Below are 11,909 nucleotides of genomic sequence, written 5' to 3' on the forward strand. Positions count from 1 at the left end.
AAAATATTTTCAAGCGTACAATTAATTCTAAATTTTATTTTAGGCTTATAAAAAGTATGTATCACGACATGGGGAAGAACCTCTACTTCCTGGGTTGAACCTAACGCACGACCAGCTGTTTTTTCTCAACTATGCACAAGTAAGTATTCAGCCGTTTTGATCAATCAATCTCACGACAAAAAATATTAGAGACTTTAAAATATAACGCTTTTTAGCCTAAAATTGAAAGCGTAGTTCCACGATTGGGAACCTGCTTGGACATGCGTACGTGAAAGAATGTGAAAAGTTATTGTTCACAAGTCTACATATTACGCTATATAATTGTTTTAAAAATTTAAAAACTGTGTCTAAGGCAGTTGTTAAAAAAATAACTTTAAAAATAAATAAAAAAAACTTAAGAGCTCGAGCTTGCGTACGTGACATAGATAGGATATGAAACGTTGTCTCTATTGAGTGCTATATGTTTATTTATACATTTTTCTTCTGGTTTGGAACTGAATTTAAAATAAAACGTAATTAATAAAATAAATTATGTAAAGCTGAACGTATTTATGGTCGTTGAATCCTCCAAACATTTGAGAAATCTAAAACAATAGGCTCAATAACTAATGCTCCTAGCATACTAGATTATAATTTTTTAATAACTTTACTATTAGAGCCATGATGGATCAAGGGATACAGCATTCGCCTTCCATCAAAAAGTCCTCCACGAAGGCAAAAGTTCTTCCATTACTTGATCCAGCAGTTCTCTTGTCTTCTGAATTCGGTTCAAAATTACAAGGCTACAAAGTTGGACATTAGTAGTCGTAACCCCAAAATATTGGGTTCACTGTTCAAAGACGGTTATAAAATAAAAATACTTTATTAATGAAAGTATCAACCCTTTGCAGTCACATGTCTAATCTCAGCAGCGACAGCAATGAACAATACAGATCTTATAGAAAGTAAAGCATTCCTACAACAGCCCATTGAGGGTCTGGGTGCTATGGAGGTTAAGTTTTTACAATTTTGTGACCAACGGTGGTATGGTGGCTATGTGGTCAGCACCGACTGTGTTAGAAACTGCTACCCAATGATCAGAAGCTGAGAGGGGCGTAAGCTGCTGTCGGGGATCAAAACCTAGTCCTTCACAATTTTTCATTACCCTACCGATCTTATGGTATTGAAAAAGTTCACTTAAGTCGATAAGCTTTGAAGATATGCAAATTTCATGTTTTACAATTTGTGTTTAAGTGTTACAGCGTTTTTCCTTTAAAGAAATAATTATATTTTCTCTTCATTATCCAGCATATTATATTCATCCAACGAAAATTTATCTTGACCACTATGATAACTATGTATAAACTTAATACGACCACAAAAAATTTATCATGTTTAAACAAATATCAAATCATTGCAATATTTTTTTTAAAGAGAATAAAATTACTTGTAGATTTGGTGTGGGTCTATGAGACCCGAAGACGCCTTGAGTAAGGTTAGATCTTCAGTTCATAGTCCAGGCCCTATTAGGTAAGCTCTTGATTTTTCATACAGAAGCAAATGTTATATTCAAAATTTGCATTCCAGATAGCTACTGAGAGATAAAAAAAATCTGAAAGGAAAAAAATTTAATTGAAAATACCAAGTTCAAATAACCCAACAGATGTCTCTATAACAGATCTCCAATCATATCAGTCACCGTTTTTAAAGCAGAAAATGTTGTTTCTATGGAGAAATAACAAAACATTATTCGTTTACACTTTGATAAATGCTTGATTGATTCTAAGGAATTACAGAGAAACCTCTTGGAAGCGATCACTCTGTTCCACAGTAAATGGTCGTTAATGAATGTTGGTCGTTCCTAGGGGTTACATTCACTGGTTTTAAAATTACATCAAAGGAACATGATTTTTTTGCAAGCAATTTAGTTTCAGTAAGTGTTATTTTCTTGGTGCGAAAATGCAACTTGTGCGTCATAAAAAAAGGAACTGATGAATGAAATTTAGTGTCAATAAAAATAACCTTAACTGGTGGTAACCTTATGTGTAAAAACAAAATTACCAATTACGAATGATAGAACTACTTCAAATAAATGAACAATTATGTTTTTTAAGTTTGTATTTAATTTTATATCATAAAAATTTAAGAAGAGGTTTGATGGGAATTTTTTTTATGAGAGATGCTTATTTTTTTTAATAACTTTTTTCTGATTTAACTTTCAACTCTAAAAATAAATCGTCTTTTGTCAATCTCTTTAAAAAATCGGCAAATTTTTTTAAAAAAAAACTACATAAGAGTCACTTACATGTTTCGAATACATTTAAATCTTCTTATTTGCTTGGTTAATGTTTTTTGTTTTGATATTTCTTCGTGTTTCAATATTCGATTTTTTCCGCACTTGGTGCCCGGTCACAGGGAGAAGGTTTTGATGGTGTCTCTTAAAGGTTTTCTTCAATATAAAGTCTATGAAAAAAATTCCGTGCCCCTAAAAGTGTTCGTAAACAGAGGAGATTGTTACATAGAAGTGATATTTCCTTGAGGTTTCAGTGTTTAAACAATCTGTTCACTCTTTAACCCTCTTATCTAACTCTACAGCCCTTGTTGACTTCGCACATCATTCTCGCTCCAAATTTCTTTATCCAGTTTTTTTATTTTCTTCCACCTGATCCAGTTATTTTAGTTTTGGTCTTTTTCTTTTGCTATTATCATGATTTTCTTAGGCATGTCTGTTTCCTTCTTCATTCTTTTGAGATAAGAAGTTTCTGAAAGATAAGAAGTTGATCTTTGTATTATTCAGCATTTAAAATTGAATGATGAATTTGAACTCTGAGCAGTTTTCCTGGAAATAAAAACTTGAAGGGCTGAAAATTCTCACTAAGTTAAGAAAAAATATTAATTAACATACTTCAGTAAAAAAATTTGCATAAGAAACAAATTATTTAAGCTCCTACATTAGTTTGAAAAATTAAATAAACTTTTAAACACTATTTAATTAGTTATGAGCACATTATAAAGTACATAAGATACATAAAATTTTAAAAGCATGTATTTATTTTAGATTAAAATTTGAAATATTAAAAGCGAGCAGTTTTTTTAGTTTCTATATTTACTTCAATTTACTAAATAAATACAATCATGAACTATAATTATGAATAATAATAACATATACATAGGATTTAAAAAAATTAATATTCTTTTTAGATTAGAATTGAAAATATAAAAAGAAAAAACTTACTTTAGTTCTCGTATTTATTTCAACTTCTTTATTTTTAGGGTTCTGGGCCCACTTTCAAACTCATATGATTTTGCTAAGACTTACAGTTGCCCAATGGGCAGTCGGATGAATCCAAAGAAGAAGTGCTCAGTTTGGTGAATGAAAAATGAAGCAAATAAATCAGAAAGCCAAAAGAGTTCAACCTTAAGGAGCGAACTTTGTTCAAAGCTACTGGTTCTGTTAAGGTCTACTTTTGAACTTTCTTGTAAAATTACTCATACCAAACATCGTGGAACATATATCTGAACTGAATTCAAACTGGAAAGAAAAAAAAAAGAAATGCTGTTATAAAGCTGTAGCATTCTAATGGTCCTTAATTGAAAAATAAAAACAAAAATAAACATATCCACCAAGTGAAAAATTCATATTTTTATATTGAAGTAGGAATAATTTTATTTTTTAAACATGATTATTATTAAAAAAATAATAACTATAAAAATCATCTGAATGCAATATGGTCTTAAGTTAACAAAATTTATAAATTTTTTTTATTTTGTGAACAAACCTATTTTTATTTCCTAATATATCTTCTTCAAAATCAGTCTACTCATTAGATAAATATATTTAAAAGGGTCATAAATACTTTAAATCAGTGATTCTCAACCTTTTTTTGTTGCGGCACACTTTTAACGATTTTGAAATTTGACGGCACACAATGAAAAAAATTAGATTAAAAGTTGTTTAATTACCTATTTTATACTGTGTTAAATAGTTTGTGATAATAATTTTGAATGTGAAATAAAATAATATGCACTACAAAAGCACATTTATTAAGGGATTAATTATTTCTTTCCAGCAATGTTTTATTAATTAGTAACAGTTATTAATTTTTTTGCTAGTTATTTATTGTTAGCTTGTTTTCTATAATTATTAACTGTTATTTTTTGTGATTTTTTGTTAACTAGTTTTTTTGCTAATTATAGTTAGCTTAATTTTTGTTAGTTATTCTTTGCTAATTTGTTTTTTTATATGTTTGCTTTTTTAGTTATCCTTCGTTAATTTGTTTTTTAATTGCATAGCTTACTTTAATGATTAGCTCTTACAATATTTTTTAAAATTGTGTGTCATATACAATTTAAACACTTCCATCTTATTTTAAGATTGTCAGAGACAATACAATTGCCGACAAAGATGTTCACGCTGTTAAAGCGTGGAAAAATTATAAAAAGTATATATATATATCTATATATATATACACTTTTCTTTAATTTAAACTTTACTCATTATAATTTTTATTGTATCATTTCTAATATTTGGCGGCACATTTTAAGAATTTGGCGGCACACAAAAGTGCCGCGGCACAGTGGTTGAGAATCACTGCTTTAAATAATCAAAATAAAACAACTTTTCAGTTAATGAGATGTTATTCAAACAAACCTAAATTTTAAGTTTTACATTTTTCAATTTAATTAGAAAAATTAATATATTATTAATTTAATTAGAAACAATTATTTTATCAATATAGGCATTCCATTTTTTTAAAATCAATACAATCAAATTTTTTAGAAAATGTAATTAAAATATAAACTAATTAATAAAAAATGTATTTCATGCATAAAAAGGCTCATAAATGTTTCGAATAATTATGTAAAATCATTTAATCATTTAAAGAGTTATCCTCCAAACAAATTCGATTTTAAAATTTTTTATTTTAATTCAAATTGAAATAACTATTATACTTAATTTTAAGAAAAAAGTTACAAATATTTTACTTGATGTTATAAAATATTTATCACGATCGGTTGAAGTTTCATTCAAGTTACAAAAGAAGAATTTCAAAATAATCACATTGTTTATTAAGGTGTTTAAAATATTACAAGAGAACAAACAAAAGCAAAAGTCTTACCAATATGTAAATTTTATAAAATAAGGTAATAACAGAATGAACAAATCTATTTAATTTCAATATTTATGGGTAAAAGTATGCAGGGTATCAGGATTAAACAAACACAGTATTAAACATTTTTTTCAGATTTTGACCCCCCCCCCCTATTTAAGCATCAGTTTGAGACCCTTATCATGTAGATATTTCATTTCATTTTTACAAATTTTTAACTATAAGTATAAAAGGGAGTCTAACTGTCCAAGTATCACAAAATCCTGATTCTATAATAATTTTACTTAAAAATTTAGAATAAATATAATAATTTAGTGTAAAGTCAACAAAGTTTTTGCAAAAAAAACCTTTAAAAATTGTGCAAAAAAACATTAACAAGCAATATCAATGTCTATTATTCATAAGTGTTAGACATCAACCTATCTTATGCACTCAGTCAAATTATGCAAGTAATTATAAAAACTTAATTACTGCAGTTTTTTTTTACCCGAATTACCCTCCATTAATTCTAAATTACTATTTGTGTCTAAGTTGACTATAAAATTTATATATATGTATATATATATATATATATTTATTTATATTTGTTTTTGAATCAGATATTCTGAGTATTACACATAAAATATACAGCAAAATCAAAGAGAATTGTTTGTGATCGTATAAGTGAAACTAATCGAGTCTATGTTGCCATCATTTATGTAGCATATACCAACAATTAAAATGTAACATGACTTTTGTTAATTACTGCTTAGTTCTCCATTTGTCATCGTCTTAATAGCTAAATAACTAATATCAAAACAGTTTAACGACTTTAATAGATTTAACTTTGATTTAAAGAAAAATTGAAATAACTATACTATTTCATGAAACTTAATTTTTAAGTTCTATACAATCATTGTGTTTTTTACCTCTTTAAAATACAAAACCAAAAACCACTTACTTAAAATGCCTTTTGAATAATATGAGTACCACAGACCAAAGCATTTATCTTATGGCCTCCATTTGGCCTGAACACTGAGTGGCAAATTTATTACGCCCATCTGACAGATTTATGCTATTGCATCATTTTGTTGCTACTATAAAACTAGTATAGTACTACTAATATGTTTTGAGACCTTTATTATGAGAACATCATATCTAAACATTGTTGCTGACCAAGTACATTCTGTAATGATGAAGATTTATACTAAAGGCCAGAGGTACTTTCGATAAAATAATTCATCCTAAGATATTGTTGATATTGCAAATGATAAGTTTGAAAAACATGTTGGAAACTTTAGTTTGTTATGTAAGTCTTCTAAATCTCCATACTGTTAAGCATTTGTGTGACAAAATAAAAAGGGCCATCCAAAACCATCCTGTCTCATACTATTGGAAAATATGTCAAGCATAGTCTTAGATGCCACTAAGGGGCTGTTCAAATGTTAGGTTAGGTAAGCATGTTTTTTGGTACTTATGCGTTTTCCCTAGTCAGAAAAAAAGGCTAATTTTCATACTCCCTTCAATACTTACATAATGAAGTAGTAATATCTCCCTCCTTGTTCTTGGACTGCAGTAAACTAATTTTAAGCATTATAGAATTTAATTCAAATAATAGATGCACTTTTGTATAAATAAAATTTATGTCGAAAAATTTATTTAAAAAAAAAACATTTCATAAAATTTCGAAAAATTCTTAAATTTAATGAGAAAAAAAATTTGAACTTTTTCTTTGCCCAAATTTTACTTAAACTAGAAATTTAAAAAATTTTCAAATTTTTTGTATTACATGTTTGTAAATTTTAACTTTAAAATGAAAGAAAAATAAGTTGTTTTTTTTTAACATAAACATTGCTCCATACTTGTCGGTAAAAATAATCGAATTTCGAAACCCCCTCCGTTAGGTGTTGGCATAAAATTTGAATTTCTCCAACTGCCCATCAGCATCTTGTTAAATCTATGTTAAGGGAAATCAAGATTGTATAAAGGATGAGATATTGAGGGGATAGTCCTAACATAGTGGCTGCTTAGTACAATATTAAAATAACTTTAGTTAGAAGTAACATATCTTAAGTTTTAAACTTGGCGGAAAAGTCGAAGAGTAACAATACATTATTAAGCCTAAGCTAAATTTAATTTCTTACAAAATTTAATTCAATCAAAGCAAATATATATTTTTACTAAAACGATTAATGTTTAAAAGCCATAATAAGCATTTCATTGAACACATTTTAACAAGTTTTAATATATAATCTAATAAAAATTTAAATTGCATTCAAGTTTTTCTCTTTCCTAAAATCATGCAGCAAAGAGTGAGAATTTAAATATTTTCATAACATATATTTCTATATTTTAAAATACATATAATTATATTCGATACACATAAATCCTAAGTATTTTCATCGACTATAATTCTATTTAATCTCTTTCCTTCATTAATACTCTTTGATCATACTCAGCTTTATAACAGAAATATTCTTCTTGCTAAAAGCTTAACAGCATTTCATGTACTTTATCCTTAACTTAAGCCACATTTCTTCATGTATGTACAGGTGTATATGTATATTTCTGAAATTGTATATGTATATTAATACATTCTCCCCTTTATCAACTCACACTCACCCTTTCAACTTACACTTAGCATATTTTATTTTAAACTTAATCCATTTATATGTTGTGAATACCTTGCATTTTCTTGTATCATAGCTACAAATTTATGTGTACCATAACTATGCAATTCTTGCCTCTTGATCTAAAAGAATTTTGACCAAGATAATGTTCTCAAGCACTCACTCTTTTTTTTAAATTTTATTAATTTACTAAGATATTTTAACCAATCATTAGATTGTTTATGAACAATCTAATATTGTATTCATTATCATACTGCTTTGACAACCCCAATTCTACCTTCTTTGTAAAATAAAAAGTACTTTTCCTATTAGAATGTTTCATTAGTTAGTCAAGACTACAGATGCTATCTGAATGAGTAATGCACAATTGACTAGTGTTTCAAAATAGCAATCATAACCTAGGAGAACTTACCTTTAAGAAAACTTTAACAGCGACGATTTTTCAACATTTATTCATTTCATTTTTCTACATTGCTGGAAAATCTATTCTGTGTTTATTTAAGACCTTTTATATACACTCTATAACAAAAAAATTGACGCACCAAGAAGCAATATTGCTTTGAAATTTCGTATGCATGAATGTTTTGAACAGATATGGCTGGAATGATGCCGACTGGGGACGTATAGTCTTTAGCGACGAATCCCAATTCCAACTGTGTCCTGACGATCATCGAAGACGTGTTTGGAGACGCACAGGGCAGAGGGAGTATCCTGCTTTCACTATTGCACGCCACACCGGCCCTCAACAAGGCATTATGGTCTGGGGTGCCATTTCCTTTGACAGCTCTTTGGTCGTCATTAGAGGTACACATACTGCACAGAGGTACGTCGGCAACATCCTAAGACCTGTTTTGCTACCGTTCGTTTTGCAGCACCCTGGCTTGGTTTTTCAGCAGGACAATGCCAGACCACATACAGCACGTGTTGCTATGAACTGTCTGCAAGCTTGTCAAACTCTTCCTTGGCCTGCCAGATCTCTCTCCCATCGAGCATGTCTGGGATATGATGGGAAGGCGATTGCATCTGGCACGGAATGTTGATGACCTCGTTCGACAATTGGATCGAATTTGGCAGGAAATACCGCAAGAGACCATCCGGGAGCTTTATCGGTCTATGCCACGCCGTGTGGCAGCTTGTATCCAGGCTAGAGGTGGGTCAACACCTTATTGAACTTGTTACTGTAACTCTGCAATAAATTATTCAATTGTTCTGAAATTTTAATCATTTACTATTCTGTACATTGTCTTCCTATCCACCAATTTTCGTTTTAATCGGACAACTCCTTCTTGGTGCGTCGATTTTTTTGTTATAGAGTGTATATGTATCAAAAATATTACAAAAATATTGGCTAATTTTTTTTCTTGACAAAATGACCTGTTACATTGAAAAGTGTATAAAAATTCTGAAAATTTTTATAATGAAAACAATTTTATGATAAGGTGTTATGCAAACAATAGAAAATACTAAATTTGACATATTTTAAAAACTTACTAAGAAAGACAACTAGATAAAATACCATCGTTTTGAGAAAAAGATTTCTCAAGATTTAGTCCAAAAAAAATTATAAGATTTAATAATGATTTTTAATCATTGTTATTAAATAAATACATCAAGCATTGAATGTTATTTAATCTTTATTAAGTTATTTTAGAAATTATAGTTTATATAATGTAAATTTATATAATTAATTTATATATTTATATATATATAATTTATATATATATAATGTAAATTTATACAATTAAATATTGACTTACTTGCAACAAAAACGATGAATCTAATACTTATGTGCTTTTCCATGGTTTCTTTAGTTTAAAGGTTCTATAATTCTAAAAATAACAACAAAAAAAAATCTATTAATAAGTAGTATAGTATCAAAAATACTTTTCTAAATTCATTGCATTAATAACTTCAAGCTAATAAAAACAGGTGAAGATCTGTATAAAGAAATTCAATTAGCATGATTCTCCAGTAAACCACACTAACTTCTTAGATGTAAACAATGAAAACCACAGCTAAGAAATGTCTGCAGCTAAGCAACTTAGCAAGAACATTTTAACTTTTTAGATTATTTGTTCAAAGGAGAGGCTATACTTTCAAAAGCTAAGCAAACTAAAATGATATATTTTTTTGTAATTAATACCAGTGCTCTATGTAAAATAAAATTTCTGTAAATTGTGAATTTTTTTATGCACTTGTAACTAAAAATTATTTTAAAGCATTTTGATAGATCAGTTCAAAAAAAATATTGGTGCTCTGTTAGATATGTGAATTGATCGATATTAAACTTACGATTCTAGAAAATGCAAATTCTTGCGTTTCAAAGTTTGCATTATAGGAATCTTCTATTGATTATTGCATATACAAATGTTAATTTTAATACCTTTATATTTCTAACTTTTCAAAAGCGTGCAAAATATGCTATTCAAGGTAATATTTAAATAGCTGTTGTTTGTAAGCCTGTTTCAATTCATTACTGCATCAACTTTATAGTGAAAAGATTAGAAACATTTTGGGCTCATTTAGCAATTTTGTGCGAGAGATTATTTACTTATTTTTTGGAAAAATTTTTAAAAAAAAGATGAAGTACTGAAATTAATTAGCAATAAAAGAGTGGCAAGAAAAAAATCCTTTTTATACAATTATTTTCCGAAAGGAAAATCACCTATTAGTTAGTGCAGAATAAAGTGCTGCTTGTGATTGTTAAAAAAAAAATTCCAATTTTTAAAATACTTTAAAAAGACTTTTTTAATGTCTTTCTGATTTAAATTCTTTAAGAAAGCATAACAAGTTATCTTAATCACTGAACTTTTTCTTTACTTTAATCATTTAAATAAATTAAAATTATTAAACAAAATTATGTGATCAGGTGATAAATCATTAGCAGTACTAGTTTGCAAAAAATCTAATGATTATTTAATGTTATCATTTTTTATTTTTCAATTTCATCAATTTTTTTCAATTTGTTCAATCAATATCATTTTCTATTAAACTAATGAAAACAGTGTTGATACATATCGTGACAGGTACCACCATGATATATTTAATGTTTTTACACTTTCATTAATAAATATTTAAAAAAATAATCATTAATAATGAATTCAGAAATGCTTAATGAATTTACCTGTAAAAAGTTGAAAAATACACTGGTCATAGGTTCAATGAACAATCACATTCTTCTTGCATTCATTAGACTGGTCATTGGATTAGCATTGAAAATAATGATATTGGAACACTTTCCGAATATAATACACATATAAACACACGCTTAACATTATTAAAAATTACAATTTAAACAACTTCTATAAATTTTATTAATTCTTCAGTTAATAGTAAAAAGAAACTTTTGATAAGCTCATCTCATAAAAAATATATAGTTTATTTATGAATTATAAAAATTATAACATTAATATATATATAGTTAAAATAATTTTTTTCAAAAAACAAGTATAGCAACTTTTTGAGCAAAAATCAATAAACATTACAATATATATTATACATTAAGTTTTACACTGCACAAAAAAATAGCAAAAATATAAGTAAACAAACTGCTTGCTCTGAGAAAGCACTTATTTTCCACAGTATAAAATCAAAATTATAATACTTTACAATGGCTAAATTTTTTAATATAATAAAATTTAATATTAGACTAGAAATCAATTGAAATGCAAATTCTTAATGAAACAATAAAATTAATAATAAAAAAAAAAAAACAGATTGAATTGACTATAAAATATATAAACATAGCATTGTAATAAATCATTTTTTCACATAAATGGATGCAGGTAACAAAAATATAAATTATTTAATCACTATACAAATTGCTTGAGTTAAAAATTTATTTCAAATATTAGCTTTGAATACAGGTTATTTAAAATTGAATAATGAAAGATTTGATTTTAAAAAAAATACAATGCTAGTTAAATAAAAAAAAAAAAAATTATTGTTGCATTAAATATTCGGAAATTGTAAAAAAAAAAAGGTTATAATATGTAAATAAAAATATTTTATTTTTACAACACAGAATATTTCAAAGTTATAAATATTCTTTCATTTAAAAATTTTTTGTTATTCTCAAAAATATATGTAAAAGTTTGTTCTCTCATGACATATGAGTTTTTTGTTCAAAGACAATATGAGTATAGGGAAAAAATTAATTATTTTGAAATTCTTGCACAGATAAAAATCAGCAATAAAAAAATTCTAGCAG

The 11,909-nt window shown here is 27.2% G+C and overlaps 1 protein-coding gene and 1 long non-coding RNA gene across 3 annotated transcripts in view; one reads left to right on the forward strand and one right to left on the reverse strand.

The window, feature by feature from the left end:
- Window positions 1–3,533, forward strand: part of LOC107454885 (neprilysin-1) — a 224,754-nt gene extending 221,221 nt beyond the window's left edge. For both annotated transcript variants that reach the window (XM_043044755.2, XM_043044756.2), the window contains exons 18-20: window positions 44–139; window positions 1,433–1,509; window positions 3,253–3,533. In XM_043044755.2, coding sequence (XP_042900689.1) covers window positions 44–139; window positions 1,433–1,509; window positions 3,253–3,352 — 273 coding nt within the window. In that variant the 3' untranslated portion in view covers window positions 3,353–3,533. The remainder of the gene's footprint in view (window positions 1–43; window positions 140–1,432; window positions 1,510–3,252) is intronic.
- On the reverse strand, window positions 3,375–11,068 carry LOC110282822 (uncharacterized). The gene is made up of 3 exons (XR_006225427.2): window positions 10,824–11,068; window positions 9,457–9,528; window positions 3,375–3,511 (listed from the first exon to the last, which is right to left on the reverse strand). It is a non-coding gene; the product is annotated as an uncharacterized lncRNA (long non-coding RNA).
- Between the last annotated feature and the right edge of the window lie 841 nt (window positions 11,069–11,909).

The sequence above is a fragment of the Parasteatoda tepidariorum genome, chromosome 10 (assembly GCF_043381705.1).
Source record: "Parasteatoda tepidariorum isolate YZ-2023 chromosome 10, CAS_Ptep_4.0, whole genome shotgun sequence".
In the NCBI taxonomy this organism is placed as follows: Eukaryota; Metazoa; Arthropoda; class Arachnida; order Araneae; family Theridiidae; genus Parasteatoda; species Parasteatoda tepidariorum.